The following is a 17,169-nucleotide window of genomic DNA, read 5'->3' as shown; positions in this document are numbered from 1 at the left end:
CCTCCTTCTAGCTTCTAATTTCCAAACTTCTTCCATAACTACTAGACCACAGATGCCCTTATAAAAATTTGGTTGCATAGCTTTTAAGGGAATAGCAGAAATAGATTTCTTTTCCTTTTTGGTAAAAGAAGAGAGATTCGTATCCTTAGTTAGTACACTAAATTTAGTCTCTCCTCCCCCTCCTTTATTCGCATTGGTATGATGTGGAGGTGTAAGTGTTGTAGCTGATTTTATTTATTTATTTTTTTGCCCTTGCAATAACATTAAAAAAAATGATTTCCTGTTAACAGAAGCAGGAAATATTACTATCAAACTCCCATGTACTACTGTACATACCTCATAGTGATAGATAATAAGGAGATCTTCTGTAGTAAGCAAGCAAATATCCATTCATAAAATTTACCATTTTGAGAATTTTTATAAATCTGTCTGTTCAATTATTGAAGAGCGGGGAAAAAAACAAGTTCAAGACTAACTTTTCATATACAGCTTCGTGGGGCTCATACAGACCTGTGGGATATTGCAGGTTGCAGTTGGCCTTAGCTTGAAAGAAATGGTATAGCTCAGGGGTGGCCAACCTGTGGTGTGGGCACCACAAGTAGCATGTGCATCTGTGCTTGGCAGATTGGGAAGGGGCAGACAGCACAGTGGCAGATAGGGCAGGAAGCAGAGACCAAAAGAGCAAATTGGGAAGGAAACAAAAGTAGAGCAGCAGATTGGGCAAGGGAAGGGGGATATATTTGAGGAGGATGTGGGGCAAATTTGTGGCGTGCCTGCCAAAAAGGTTGGCTCCCACCAGTGTAGCTAAAGAAGATAATCAATCCTAGTGCACAGTATTCCATCTTGAGTTGAGCAGAAGATTGCAGGAGAGAAGAAGACTTCTTGGAAACTGTAGTTACTGCCTGGAACAAGGGCTGCCTTATATTACTTTGTTTTATTTTATCTGTGAGAGAATATAGAAGATTTTGACTCAAAACTTGTGAGATGATAATTTATGTGCTCTTCATGCAAGTGAACGTGAATTATTTGATGTTACCTGAACTTACCCACCTTTTGTTTCTGATTAAAGAAGTGATCTCCTACTGCATATCTTTGTTCCATCTGTCATCTTATCTAGTTGACTGTATATTGTTGCCACAACTGTATATAATATGTGTGCAGTTATACTTTTGTTTTCAATTTAACAAGTGCTGGAGGTCACACTGGTCATTTTGTCTCTCATATTTACTTAGGCCCCTTTATGCATTGCACTTATGCCACTACTAATCATAGCATAAATATGGAATGGCAAGGAAGTGCAACTGTTGGGATGGGGATCCCACATGGTGTCTTTATCTCCACGGGGATGTTTCGCATGTCTTTACATGAATGTGTGCCAGAGGTCTTAGAGTTCTAGTTTCAAGTTAAAACCAGGCTTCCTCAGGGCACTCTGTTTAGGCACCATATCAAAGTATCTGCGCTCAGCCTTCTCTTGCGAAGGCTGAAAATGTCCAGGTCCCTCAGCCTTTCCTCATAAGGCCTTCCCTGCAGGCCTCTAACCATACGAGTGGCCCTCCTCTGGGCCATCTAAAGGTTGTCCACATGCTTCCTGAACCGCGGCGCCTAGAATTGGATGCAGTACTCTAGCTGCAGCCTGACCAGTGCCGCATAGAGGGGGAGCATCACCTCCCTGGACCTGTTTGTGATGCACCTACTAATGCATGATAAAGTGCTGTTAGCTCTGCTAATTACTTCATCACATTGACAACTCGTGTTCATCTTGGAGTCGATAACGACTCCGAGATCTCTTTCTGCTGCTGTGCTACAGAGTGGATCATCCCCCAGCCTATAGGTGTGCTGGTGATTCCCTCTTCCTAGGTGCAGCACCTTGTATTTGTCCTTGTTGAACTGCATCCTATTGTTCTCTGCCCACTTCTCTAACCTGTCCAGGTCCGCTTGGATTCGGTTTCTTCCCATCGGTGTGTTTGCTTCGCCCCATCTGTGAATTTGGATATAGTATCATCTGTGAATTTGGATAGAGTGCTTTCCATGCCCTCATTCAGGTCGTTGATAAAGATATTGAACAGCACTGGCCCAAAGACTGAGCCTTGGGGGATCCCACTGCCCACATCTTTTGAGGTCAATACTGACCTGTCCACCACCACTCTCTGGGTAAGACTTTTAAGCCAATTTGCCACGTACATGACTGTGTGATCGTCTATGGCACAGCCGTTCAATTTGTTTATTAAGAATAGGATGGGATACCACGTCTAAGGCCTTCTTAAAGTCCAAGTACATGACATGGTTGACTCCTGCATCTAAGCTTTTAGTTACCTGCTGGTAGAAGGAAACAAGGTTAGTCAGGCAGGATCGACCTGCTATGAACCCATGCAGGTTGCCCTTTAGCATTTTATTACCTGCTGGACTCCTATAAATGTGATCCTTGATAATTTTTTCAAGGGTTTTCTAAAGTATAGATGTGAGACTAACCGGTCTGTAGTTACCTGGATCCTCCTTCCTCTCCTCCTTGAAAATAGGGACCACATTGGCCCTTTTCCAGTCCTCTGGGACCTCACCTGGGCACCACGAGTGCTCAAACAGCTGTGCCAGTGGCTCTGCTATGACACTGGCTAATTCTTTCAGCACCCTTGAATGCAGCTCATCCGGTCCTGCTGATTTAAACACATCCAGCTCCTCCAAGTGTCTCTTTACTAGGTCGGTGCTGACAGTTGATGGGCTGGTGTCTCTCCTGCTTCTGTCAGTAATGCATTTGGGAGATATGTCTAGATCCGAGTTCAAGAATACAGAGGCAAACAACTCATTGAAGAGCTCTGCTTTGTCCCTCCCATCTGTCATCAACTGCCCTTGTCTATCCTGTTAGGGGTCCTATGCTGCCCTACTCTTCCTTTTGCTCCCTGTATACCTGAAGAAGGACTTTTTGTTGTCCTTAATTTTTGTCGCCAGCCTGAGTTCTAATGTTGCTTTGGCCTTCCTAACTGATTCCCTGCAAGAGCAAGTGAAGGAGGTATACTCCTCCTTGGTAGCTACCGCTACTTCCACAGCCTGTACCTTTGTTTGATCTTGGGCTTTCCTGGATTTGATGATGGAGTTTCATTTTTAACCTGAAATCAGTGGCTTATTGGGCTTCCATGTTTAAGGTAAACTGGTTTCTGCAACTGGGTTAATGTACAGGAGTGATGTGACTAGCATTTTGTCTGACCACCTTTGATTTCCCCAACAGAATTACCAAGTTGTTGCAGAATTTGAAGCTTGGCTAACCTTTGTGTGGGGGACTTTGGTACTGGTCCAGGGTTGGGCTTGGACTAGTGTCTTTGGAGCCATAGCAAAATACCTTAATTGCACTGCTACCTTGTAGCCTACTATTGGTTATCATATCTTAAAATATATTGCAAAACAAGGATGGTTTCAGATAGAAGCAGTAAGAATGATCAAGGACTGGAAAAAATCTTTTATATTGAAAAGATTTTAATTCTTTGCCTGAGAAATTATATGAGAGAGAACAGCTAAATGGATATTGAGTCCGAGTCAGTAGCTCTGTTTTTCTGTGGACTGTGTGTTTCAGGAATCATGGAAAATCATTCAGGGAGTAGGTGTCATGTATATCTATATCTAGATCTGTCTGTAGATCAACATTGCCCAATAAATACGCATCCTGGAAGTCTTTGTTCCTAACAAAGATAGTTTATGTTGCAAGACTGCACAAGTAGTTTCTTCCAGCCAAAATATGTATATTTTCAATGTATTTGCACATGGAGCCAATGTTTGGTCTTTTAATATGTTGTAGTATGCCTTTTTATAAAAAGTGATTTATGTGTGAATAGCTACTCAGTAAGTTGGCTCTGAAGATGTTATCTCTGCTTGGTAAAAGAGTTAAGTCCTGATGGTGTTGGAGTTCTTCTCTTTTTAATGTCAAAATTTTGTTTTGTGTAGACAAAACTTCAGTGGCTATGCGAAGAGGTAAAAGAAAGAGAAAGCAAGGAGAGGAAGTTGCGACGCCACCTACTGCAGAGTCGTGAGCAGGTTAAGCACTTAACACTGAGCAAGGAAGCTGAATGCCAGTCTCTCTTTCAACAAATAGAAAAGCAGGAACTACTCCTAGAAGAAGTTCACAGAGAAAAGAGAGGTGAGTTAACTGTCCATTTTTATTAATGAAGGAATGGAAGCATGGAAAATGCAGATATGGAGAATTCCCAAACTTTATCCAAGTCTGCTTTCCTGGTGATCATTAAGAATTCCAATCTGGTGACTTATTAATGATAACCAGGGAAGTAGATTTTTGTTTTGCCTTGGTTAAATGTTCTTGTTTTGCCAACAGCTATATTTCAGTTCAGTATCTGAACTACACTTGGGTTTGTAAAATGTGCAACAGACATAGCAATTAGTCTTTTGACTATAATATTTGAGGTATATCATGACCTGAAGCCAGAAAAAAAATATAGAGGGATATGTTGCAACATTGCTAGAAGCTTAGATTGGATTCATCCTGCTTTTATCTGTAAGAGTTTAAAATCTGAAGTAAACTAAAGTCCCATACACTGTTTTATTTTGTTTAAATTAAAAACATTAAAGACATTGTTTTGGCATTTACCTACTTTTTATTTTATGATCATAACTACCTTTTCCCCTTATGAGCCACATAAATAGAGTTGTTGTTTATAACAATGATGGCCCTGTAAAAATGCAAAATACAAAAATGGGAAATATCAGAGGAAGTTTTGAAATTCTTTTATGGTGGTCTAATGATGCCAAATTAAGATTTATTGGTAAGTTTTGTCTCATTTCTTACATATGTTAAAATACTGAACAAAACAAAACAAGCTTTGTGCTAATTAAAATGAATTGTAACCAGTTACATATGGAATGGGGAAAGGACTAAAATTTAGTTCTTAAATTAGCCTTGCATTTTGGAAAATAAGAATTTAATTAAATGTTTAAAGTAAGAAATTTTAGAATGAAGAAGAGACTGGGGAGCCCATTTATGTAACTGCCTGATTATACAGGCGTATTAGTACCTGTCTTTCCTTTTACCCCATCTTATTCTTTTTAAGTATATAATGCCAAACACCTCTGAATGTAGGTATTCCTTTTTCTCACTGAGATTTTCCCATATATGAATATAAAAATCATAGCAAATTTCCCTGTGGTACCTCCTTAATTCCCAAGATCTTAAGTGTAGATGCAGTTCATGTCTTTTCTTTCTATAATTAAGAAAGAATTATTCTGTCTTACATCTTCAAGAATCTTATGTTAGTTGCCTCTTCCTCCTTAAGAGTCTGTTTTGGGTCATTCCTGTAGATCAAATGGTCCTGATTAAGACTTTGAGAAGGGAACCTAGGAGATCTGGATTCAGTTCCTGCTGTGCCAGAGGCTTTTGTGTTACCTACCATTGGCAATTAACTTTAGCAAAGTGGAGCTAATGCTACTTTGCAATTATGGAGCTTCTTTTAGGATAAATCTATTTATGAATGTAGAGTCCCGATACTTTTGTGCTGTGTGATGGAAAAGCTACATGGATCAAGAGTTTAGGTTTATAAGAATTTGCTTTTAGTCTGAATTACAATGAAGGAAAAAACTTGAACCCCCAGAACTTTCAACTATAAAATTTCTCCATCTTTGAGACATTGAAGGCATCCGAATAGAGCAAGAAAGCTTACAGTTCTCCAAACCTGAAAGGTGCATCTGCCTCAGTCATTCTTGCTGCTTTCTGTTCTTCCAGCCCTGACATTTTATTTGCTTTTGCTCAGTATCCTCCTCACAGGTACTGTATATTCTGTCTTTCATGTTCTTGAAAACTAGAATTCCTCCTGTTCACATCAATTTTTAACCATTCCAAGATGTTATTCATATGCCTCTGGTTCCTTTATCCAGGTGTTTTGCCTGAAGGAAAGATTTCTCAGAAACACCACAGAGTAGTTCTCTTAATCAGAACAGTTTCTCCCTAAATTAATTGTTTCAAGATAGATCAAAACGGTTTCAGTAGTCTGTCTGTTTGTAGCAGTCTATTGTGTCCTAATGCACTGGAGTAAAAATGTATACAAGACTCACCTACAAAACACTATATAGAATTGAATGTACCATTACTTCATAGGTGCGTAGCTATGTTGGTCTAAGGACATAGGCGGACAAGGTTCTTTGGGTAAATCTGATATCTTTTATTAGATCAATTCTTATACTGTAGTTGGAAAAATTCTTCTTAGCAAGCTTTAGGCACAAAGTCCTTCATCAGGCTGAGGAAGCATAAGCAGATGGTCTGTGCTCTTTCTGGATGGAGTGGTAAAGCAGCCAGAGGCCAGTACACTACTCCAGCTATTACTTCATATGCCTTTAAATACAAGTCTTTTTGCTTATCATGAGTAACATTATACTATGCTGTTTGTTTCTTAAACTTTAGAACTGAGAGTCTGATGTGTATATTTATTGCTGTACTAACTGACCTTCACTTCCACTCTGTTTTACACCTAGTGCTTCAAATGTTGTTGCTCACGATGTGGTGAAATCTTAGGCACCCATTTAAAAGTTTTAGCCTTTTAATTTGTACCTGTCTAAATTGACACAGATATTGATTTTGTTTTCTTTAAAGATTCATCATGGCATCTATGTAAGAGAAAGTAGATGTAAATATCTTCTCTTAACTTTCAGCTTGTAGGAAATCCATTTTTTTCAGTTTAATAAACCCATATTATATGAATATTTCACAAATTGCCCCAAAGAAAACACATGCCAAAAGCTCAATGCTGTAATAGCCACCACAGGCTTGCATACATCACTCCTATTAATATGTCCTATAATGGGGCCTGCATTTTATTTTTATTTATTTATTGTATCATACAAAAATTGCCTTTTTTTTTTTTTTTTTTACTTCTATTCAGTCTGTGGCCCCCAGATTCTTTTCTGCTATACTGCTTCATTCTGTACGAGTATATGAAGTTCGCACATTTGATTATTCTGTTCTAAGAATAATCTCATACTTGTCTTTAGTGAATTCGTTTAATTGGTACCAGATCATATCTCCATATAAGGATCAAAATTCAAAATGATCTTGTCTTCCATAATAATCATATGTTATACACATTTTGTAATTTTTATTCTATCATCTAAGTTATTAACATAAATATTTCTTAAAAGTTGACTCAGGATTGATCACTGGGTGTTCTCATTTAAAATGCTCTTCCATTTTAACATTGATCCATTGATGACTTCTCTTTGAGTGTGTCATTCAGCTAATCGTTTACCCCTTATGATGATTTCATTTAGATTGTTTCCCAAGTTTGAATAGAAAAATATTTAAAAGTTATACTGCATCTGCTGTTTCCCTTTCATCCACTAGGTCACTTATCCTACCAAAGAAGCTTGGTTTGACAAGATTTATTCTTGAGATCCTGTTGGTTGTTCCTTGTCAGCTGATTACCCCATAGGATTTTCAAAGCTGTTTTGTTTAATAATTTCATCCAGGATCTTTCCATCTATCAAAGTTAGGTTGACTGGTCTATAATTCCTTTGGTTCAATTTTTTCTTCTTGCTCTCTTAAAAACAGATTCAATGTTTGCCCATCTCCAGTCCCATAGGACCTCCCCAGTTTTTCATAAGTTCTTGAATATAATTGCCAAGAGTTCAGAGGTAACTTTAGGTAGTATCTTAAATACTAAATATACTTAGTCAGCAGGAGTATTAATCTCATGTAAATATTCTTTAACCTGTTCTGTCTGAACTCCTACCTCTTTATTAAAATTGATTTTATTGAGTATTTTATATCAGAGTTAAAGCATTCAAAGAAAGGCCTTAGTATTTTGTTTTTTCCATTAAGTCTTACTTTCTCTTGTGTCCTGTTTTAAATACTTGCCAGTGTCTCCATCTCAAATTATAATATATTTATTGAACCTTTTCTTGTTTCTGTTATGTTCCTGGTTAGTTGAATGTCATTTTGTACCTTAGGCTTTATGCCTGAAGGTCCTGTCCTTTGCATTCTTCTGTGAGTTGTTCAAGAGGTCTCATGAATTTCCTACTTTTGATTTAAGTTGTGTATGGTAGACTACAAAATGACATCTTCCCTGTTCTTTTCACTGAGACATTCAAGAAGCTTGCCTGTTGTCTCTGAACTTCAGAGGAAGCACAAATCTTTTTGCTATACAGTATACCTTTTCACTTTTTCCTCCTGCCTGTCCTTCCTAAACAAGCCATAATCTACTTTAACAATATTGCAGTCCTGTGATCTAACCCACCATTTTTTTGGTGATACCAATAAAGTCATATTTTTGGTTGCATCCAAATACTTCAATTTTTGCCTATACTTCTGGCATTTGTTTTTGTACATCTCAGAAGTCCAACAGGTTGTTCATTCATCTTTCTGTTATCTCTTTAATGTTCCTAATTGTAGTTTTTCCACCCTCGCGCCCCTGTCTCCCCTCCCCCCATATACATTCAGCTGTATGACCAGGTAATTTTGTCCTTTGACATACCTACAGGCTTTTTGTCACTGCTCCCATCAAATCTAGTTTAAAGCCCTCCTTGCTTGACTGGCAAATTGATGTCCTAGGATTCTATTCTTCCTTTCTTCCCAACATTTCTTCTTCTCAGAACTCTGTCCAGTGGTCACAGCACCATTTGCACAGCTAGGCATTCATCTCCAGTATTCATGTTTTCACTGAGCTTGAAAATAAGACAACCTCTATATCCTGAACCCTTCCCTTCTGCTCCTAGAGACTTGTCGTTGTTTCTCATCCCTCTCTTCCTTTTCAGTCATGTCTTTTTAGACAGACTCTCCATTCTCCTGATCATCCTTGTAGCATTTTCCTGCACCTGTTCTGGTTTGAATGCATCTTTCTTTATTACAGGTAACTACCTTTGGACACAGTATTCCAAATCAGGTCTCATTAATTTTTTGTACAATGACATTAGTATTTCCCTATCGGAATGCTGACTTCATTTCTGAAAAGTGAACTATTTAAAGCTTTTACAAAAGAAGATTTGTCATTACTATTAAATTGATACAGAAAAAATACCTTTTTCTCAGCCTCGTTGGAAATGCACTTGTGTATCGGACAGATGGACACATGTGCGCGCGTGCGCGCACACACACCATGCAAGTGTGCGTGCAGTCTTGGCAAAAATGGAACTAGTATTATGAGCTCATACTCAGCTAACAATTGAAATTTTCCATTCCTATGTATCAGTGAAATGTTAAAGCCTATAAGTAGAATAAAATATGTAGTATAAGTGTACAAGTGATGTGCGAAGCAAAGTGAGAATTGATATGCCTAGGTTCTGAAATATTTTGAGGTTCCTTTCCCAATAGCTAAATGCCTCATTTTTCACTGTACATCAGATTGCTAAGTCGTGGTAGTTTTTACACCTAGTAGAACACCTTTTTACTACCACAAATTAAATTAAATCTATTTCTTCTTTAAAAAAATCCTTATAAAATCTGCATTTAGATTTTTTATATTATGCAGCTCTAAAAAGTGATTTTTTTTTTTCCCCTGACCAAATGACCATTGCTTTTCTTTTTATATTTCCAATCTTCAGGTGAGTCTTCCATTTCAAAGAAGTCTATTTTAAATAACATTTTAGCTGTTAGATTCAAATAGAAAGATGTGCAAGCAGCACTTGAACTTGTATACAGTTAGTGGTTTGTATGATTATATTATTTATCTTTCTCATCCCTATTCCCGTTTGGGGTTGGACTCTGGTCAGTAGTAACCCAAAGGAATTATCCTCTTATAGCTGTCTGCTGTTCTTTGTGAAGTAAATTCTTAGTCCAGTTACTGGTGCACAGTTGGTCCTTTCTCTCTGCACCTATGGGAGCCAATAGAAGCAGTAATGATGGCATGTGCTGGATAGATTTCCTCCAAAATAAATTGTTTTAGAAGGTAGTTCAGAAAAACACAGTTTATTTACTCTCATACAATATGCCCCTTTCCACCCGAAATTAGTCCTCCAAAATTAGGGCATGCAACTTATGTGGGGAAGCTGATTTTTCTGCCTAAAATACAAGAATGGAGAAGCTATATATTGGCTGCTGCTTCTCTTCCTTCTCTTCCCCCAGGCTTTAGCAGCAATTATAGCTTTAACCCTTTCACTGTCACTGCTGAATCGACAGTAGTTTTTTGGCTGAGTACCTTTCATCAATACTAAATAGACCTGGTAGGGAAACAAGGATTCATTTATTCAAACTTCATGGACCATAATTAGTGAGCAAGGTGGAACCAAGGCTACATGCACATGTTACTTTTGTAGCACTAAATACACCCTAATAGCTCTACTAAAACTAAGTGTCCATATGTTCAAGCTGTTTATGGCACTACAAAAACAGCAGATTGACCACAAAAACAATTCCTGTTTCAAATAGGAGTTTCTTTGTAGCAAGCAGAATGTTTTGTAGCACTACATGCAATGTGTGGGAAGTAGTTTGAAAGCACTACAGGAAAACCATGTTAGCTTGATATCAGATAGTTTAGTGTTGGCTACCCCAAAGCTGTTGTCACTCCCCTGCTGAAAGAATAGGTTTTTGTATGCATTGCAATATAGATGATTCAAAATATGTCTACTGTGAAATTCAAAGCTTTTTTTGGTTCCCTAGACCAGGAAAGCCTCATTGATTTGCAACATAGGGAACCATTTAAGCAGATCTTACAACAAGGAGTTCCTAATGTAGACCAGCAGGAATGATTTCAGGGCCTTTTTTTTTTTTTTTGCTTAAATCAATCTTAAGCGCGGAACAGTCCCACCCCTACCCACCACCCCACAATCTCCCTAAAGCCCTGGTGACCTTGCATCCCCAGTTCTGAGAAACCACCCCCGATCCCACCAACCCCTGATCCTACCCCTAATAGTGCATGTAGTTGGGGCTGCTGCTCCCTCCATTTACTCCTGTACCAAACTGTAGTTTTTCCAGGCTGAGCCCTGGCCACTCCACATGCTTCTGGCCCCATGGGCACTCCCAGTGCAACCCCTGATTGTGCCAAACTGCAGTCTTTCCAAGCTGCAGGCAGTTCTTGATAAGCCTGGGGTCCTCCCTGCCACGGAAATTCATGCAAATTACTATTGGTACATGTATTTTGAACCTGTTTATTGCAAAGTCCTTATTTATTTGATCCCCTGTATTTCAAACTAACAAAATTGTACTGTAAATATTAATTATTTTAATTATTTGTTTGCAGACTTTAGTACCATTTGAAGTCTGTTTTGTGTGTTTAGCTTTCTCTTTTTATGTTGGGCACAGTACTCTATTGTTATGGCTGTTGGTTGGCTCTTGAATTTGGTTTTTGTGTATCAAATAATGCAACCATGGTAAGATTGGTAAGATTCTTACTTGGAAATAGCCCTTGTTTTCTATCTTCACACATGGAAATAACCTATTAGACATGCGGTACTCTTGGGGCAACTCCTTCAGGGAAGATACTACTTTCCACTAATAACTCTGACTCAGTAGTTCAGCTTATTGTCATCTTTCACCAACTGGCCACTTTTTGTTTCTGAGGAAAATAGCAGACACTTTGGTTCCCTTCCATCTCAGGGATAAGGTGGAACAATGCGCCCAGTTACAGCTGTTAGGAGGTGTGTGTGTGTATAATGCCATTAATGATAGCTTCATGCTGAAAGTTTCCAGCATTGAATAGATTTACCTATAAATATGTAGCTATTTTGGTTGGATCCACACATGCAGACATGTGTAGTTTGTGACACTGCAAACTGCACGAATTGCACATTGATCAGTGTCCAGGGCTGCTGATTTGCAGTGCCGGGGCAAAATTTGCTACTGAGGTTTCCCAAGGCTGCTTGCTTGCTCCCCATCTCAAGGCACACTGTGCTCCAGCCAGCTGTTCTTCAGCTGGCTGGAGCACAGTGTGCCTCAGCACAGATACTCCATGTGCCTCAGCTTGGGGGCTTCTCATTGAAGCCTCTGCACCGAAGCATGTGGAGACATTGAAGCAGGGCATCTTGAGGCATATTGAGCCCCAGCCAGGCAGGGGGTGAAGTGTGCGTTAGCATGGGGCCTCTGCACCATACAGAGATGGGACAGCAGGCGGCTCTGGAATGCCTGCTCCTCCATCTCCACATGCTGCTTCCCAGCTGGTCAGGGCACAGGGTGCCTCAGCACAGGGGATGGCTACCCTCTGCGGGGCACCCTGTGCCCCAGTTGCCCCCCCCCCGCCCGCCCGCCCCCGCAGCATGTGGAGCAGTGGGGCAATATGTCCTGCTGCAAAGCACACGGGCAAGGGCGTGCACTGCAGCACAAAGTAGCAGCACAAATTTGTGGCGCCACTGTTTGTGGGCACGGCCCTACTGATGTGGACCCAGCCTTTAAGTTTTTTCAAAGAACAAGCAGATATTTATAAATATAACAAGAACGTCATTTTTTTTTACAGTAAAAGAGTGAGACTGCCAACTGCAGCAATGTATGCTTTATTCTTCACATCTTTATAAATGTGGTTTACCAAATGACAATATTCCCATAACGCTTTATTTTGGCACAAGGGTTTTTTTTTTGGTTTTTACTTCATTATGATTAGTTTTTTTGCCGTAACGACTGTTCTGAGCATCTGTTAATTATACAACTGTTTTATTTTAGCTTCAACAAGTTGGAGTGCCTAAAATATTGCACATAACAGTGGAGATTGATTGTAGCAAGGTTAAGAAAATTGTTTTTGAGGATAATAAAATATTGTTCCTGACCTTTTTTTTAGAATTATGGAAGCTTTACTGTATAAAATGTGGATCTAAATTAAGTGCATCTTAATTATTTCTAAGGCATCTGCATGTATCCATTCTTGAGGAGAAATATTTATTTTTTTTAATGAATGTTTCAATATAGAAGCCTAAATTGCTTTTTACCAGGATTTGAATTCTTGTGATTTTGTCATCTACTTGTAAATACTTAAGGGAATCTCATCTTTTTAGAAGGCTGTACTAAAAATGTGGCTTTTATTTTTATTTTGGGAGACAGGCAAAGTATGGAATGAAGAGTTGGAGGGGGGAGGGTTAGAGTAAAATTGGCATTAGCTTTGGCAGTGGCATTAAGCAGCATAGGTTTCATTCGAAGTGTAGCTTTGTTGCATTTGTATTTGTTAACCTTTTGCCTAAAGTTACCTGGAGTTGAATGCTCAGCTGTGGGTGACTGATGTTCAGTGTACTTCTGGTATAGGGAGAAGCCATTCCTGATGGTGTATTTGGTCTATATCTGTAACTCTGCAGCAAATACAAGACAGCATTTGCTAAACTGATATTTCTAATATGGCATATTAATATGAAATGGTAATGGTAGACAAGTTCATGTAAAATAAAAATGTAAGTGAGGCAACTTAAAAGTAGGATGTAGCCTACCAGCAGCTGAGGTAACTATTATAGGACTATTATAACATCAGATATAACTCAACAAATCATCATTCAAATACATCTGATTTGTGAGCAACAATTTTACTGATTTGTAGTGGGCTTAAGGGTACATTTTCCCCTTTATGAAGATATGTCCATTTGGCTTGGGAGAAAAAGTAAAAGTTAGTGATCAATTTAGCCCACTGGCTTTGGCTGAGGTTCAGTTCACAGCTTTCATGAATATTTAGTTACTTTTACAAAGTGGATCAGCTGTCAGTGGAGATTAAGAGAGACCTACCCCAGAATAGCAAAATAGCTTGGTTCATCTGGGATGTGGAAGACACATCTTCAAGTCCCTGTTCTACCTTGTGTAGATGAGACCTGAAGCTCAGTTTGCCACATTCAAGATGAATGACCCATCTAACAGGTTATCAGCTGATCTAGAGTTGGAGAGGATTTCTCTATCTTTGTGTTATTTTCTTTGTGAAACGTTTTGAAAAATCTTGGTTTTATTCTCAATGCAAAATGGGAATATTTTACCTCTTATACATCATCATTTCCTGCCCAGATCTAGTTGAGAAAGTGTTCATTGGTCTGTGTGCTTATGTCTCTGTGCATGATATTTATCATGTAGTTTTGAAATCTTAGGTTAAAAATAATCCTCTTATTATTTACTTATATCCCTTATATAGCGTTGAATATTTTTCAGACTTCCATTTTATTTCAGCTACTTGTATGGGAAAAGTAGATATTAGACATGCAGCACACACTGCATTTTTTTATGAGACAACAATCTCCGAAACAACACATTTTATGATTATTAGAATGAGAACACTGCAGAGTCCTTCAGACTTGCACTAAGGGCTGTTAGCTAACATTTAGTCCGTGATCCAAAAAGAATTCAGAATTGCTTTGTTTGCAAGGTCTTGTCAAGTTCAGTCTTAAATGTACCATTTAATGGTTCTCCCCATTCCCCAGCCTTCCAAAAGCCTTATAGATATGACTGCAATTTTTTGTTATAATCAATTTTATGTTTTTCTTAAGTTAATTATCTTTACTGTGTTTGATTTTTCTGTAAATCATCATAAATTCCCTCCTTCCTAGGTGTGAACAAACTGTGCGCTCTTGTGCTGTAGCTGCTCCCTCTTATAGTTCGCACTTGGCACAGGGTTGGGCAAAATGGCTGATCTGGCCAGTGGCCAATCTCCATTTCCCAGCAACCCCTGCCCACACCACTCTGGCTGATCTCCATGGAGACCTCAGGAGTGGCAGGGCCATAATAGCCCCGTACTCCAGGTGCCTCCATGGAGACTAGGCTGAGTGGCGCTGCCAGGGTGCGCAGATAGGAAGGGAGCTCCATCCGGGGCCGGGGCCAGGATCTTGCAGAGGTGAGAGCGTGAGCCAGAGCTGGGGCAGAGCCGTGATCCACTGCCTGTGTGCCCCACCTATGGACCCCATGCTCGTTGCAGAGGTGTGCGGGCAGCAGATCATGGCTCTGCCCTGGCTCCAGGTTCGCACTGTCACCTCTCTAAAATCCCAGCCCCAGCCCTGGCCCTGGCCTGGAGCAGCTCCCTGCCCAGCCATGCACCCTGAAAGTGCTGCTTGGGTTGGTCTCCATGAAGACCCTGGAAGCGCAGGACTGTCACAGCCCTATGCTGTTGTGGCCCCACTGCTCCTGGGGTCTCCATGCAGACCAGCTGGAGAAACGTGGGCAGGGGCTACTGGGAATTGGAGTATGCCATGGGCCTGATCTGGCCCGTGGACCAGACTTTGACCACCTCTGACTTTGCAAATCTGAATATTTATAGTCCTTTAATATTTCTTTAAAAATCAATCAATTGCTTTTCTTTTCCAGTCTTTTTTCTTAATTTTCTTGTAATGAAATGATCAAAACTGAAGTGATTCTTTCAAATGTGGTTACATACATTGTATTAAGAGGGGAAAACGCCTCCTTGTATTAGAATTTCATGGTGGGAATGAGTGGAATGGGAATATAGGAGTTAAACTTTTTAAAAAATAAGATGCTATTTACACCTCAGTGTCTCAGATAAAACCAAATTTAAGAATCATGGAAGGAAAAACAAAGAAAATGGTTCACTTTGAGAATTTCTTCATGATGGAGCAATCTTATAAAATTTCCATGTCTTCCTTTTATTCTTCTCTCTCAGTTTGTAGTTTGTAATATTAGATTTGTCCTGTCTGTCATCCTGTGCATGGAGCCTTGTACCCATTTCCCTTCAGGTTATCACAAGTGCTTCCTTCTTTCATTCTAAAACAGAAAATGAAATGGAGAATTCCAGTCTATACTGAAGAACAAAGCTTTGTTTTATTAAAGCACAGTAGGAATAATTAAGAAGAAAAATACCTGGAATGATCTCTGAACCCCAGGGTATGGAATAAGATTTGTATGTATTCTCACAAAAGTTGTTAAAAACTTCATCATTTTATTTTTCTCTTATGAATCTAACATGAAGCCATATCGTATGTTTTCTGGAGAAAAAAAAAACAAAATAAAAAACTCTGCTGCTTAGTATTTTCCATAGTGTTTGCTATCTCTTTTTGGTGGTGTGTGTGTTTGACTTTGATGTGTGACATAAACTGAATTGGAAATCTGTACTTTATCCTAGGGCTGAGGCAGCTGCACACAAAGCTTATTTAAAGAAAAAAGAAGTTTTTATATAAATTGACCTTTTTCATCTTCAGCCAGGGTGTTGTCCTGCTTAAAAAAATCTTCTGGGTAAGCTGAGATAAATCAGAACCTTTCTTCTGTAGTCAGACTTGGGAAAATTATCTAAGCAAATTATAGATAGAACATAAATACTGCTTGGCTTGACGTGCCATTCCACTTATAAATGAACTTGACTCAATCATCCTGCTGTTTGACCCTCTGCTTTCCAGTCCTCTCAAAGTGTCCACCTGATTTAGCATCTTATCCCATGTGTTTATTGCCTCTTCAGTGAAATAAGCCTTCTCGGATTCCTTATTTGCTGTTAGTTTGTTAATTTTAAGTTGCGTTCTCCTTTTGCCCTTATTAAAAGTAAAAACAAAAACAGTGTTCTCCACGAGGACACTTTGAAATGTTTTGTTTTGTGCAAATTCTGTTTCTGAATCTGAATGAATGGAATACAGATGGAAAAGAAACTTACTAAGATATTTATATATTGTTCATCTTCTTACTGTAATTGCCCCAATTTTTTGTTTTTGTGTCCCACTGTATGTCCCTTGCATTCTGCTTCAACTGTTTATAGGTGCTGCTCCTCCTACCACTTCCTATCACTGCTTATTCCTTCTGTTGCTGATTGCTGCACCCCCCAAAATTTTTACAGCCTGTTTATACAAGAACATTAATATGAATAATATTCCTGAAAAGTGCTTAATACAAATACCCTTATTCTAGAAAAAAGTGCCTTTTAATATATATGGCTTCATCCATTTTAGAAAACGTATTTTTTGTCAGAATAAAGATTTGGACATATGCTTATTGTTTGAAGTGTGGCCCCTTGCCTTATTTGCTACATGCTATTCAATGATCCTTCTGAAGGCAGAAATATTAATTTTGTATGCTCATCAATATAGTATCCAAGTAGTTCACAGATATTAATCATTAGAAAATCTCTAGGATATGAGGAAGTGGTACAGTATTACCTTTTTTATACATATGGACCATTAGTCCCATATCAAATAGGCACCAGTATTACCATTTTTTATACATATGGGCCTGAGCCTGAGAAAATTTAAGGTCAAAAGGACATTATTTTTGAATGCCCAGTTTGAGGAGCCTAAGGTCTGATATTTCAGAATAATTAGAATATACAGCACTTAATGTATTCAAAGCACAATTCCCAATGATGTCAGTCA

General features: G+C 38.9%; 1 protein-coding gene across 5 annotated transcripts in view; it reads left to right on the top strand.

The window, feature by feature from the left end:
* Positions 1-17,169, top strand: part of CEP128 (centrosomal protein 128) — a 366,371-nt gene that overhangs the window by 195,408 nt on the left and 153,794 nt on the right. For 4 of the 5 annotated variants that reach the window (XM_059723138.1, XM_059723137.1, XM_059723139.1 and 1 more), the window contains exon 18: positions 3,931-4,123. In XM_059723138.1, coding sequence (XP_059579121.1) covers positions 3,931-4,123 — 193 coding nt within the window. Of the gene's footprint in view, positions 1-3,930; positions 4,124-15,589; positions 15,842-17,169 lie in introns of those variants that run through there. The other variant, XM_059723141.1, reaches the window with a different exon arrangement.

Source organism: Alligator mississippiensis, chromosome 2 (assembly GCF_030867095.1).
Source record: "Alligator mississippiensis isolate rAllMis1 chromosome 2, rAllMis1, whole genome shotgun sequence".
Classification (NCBI taxonomy): domain Eukaryota; kingdom Metazoa; phylum Chordata; order Crocodylia; family Alligatoridae; genus Alligator; species Alligator mississippiensis.
The sequence above is the reverse complement of the archived record's forward strand: the minus strand, read 5'-3'. Positions and strand labels throughout refer to the sequence as shown.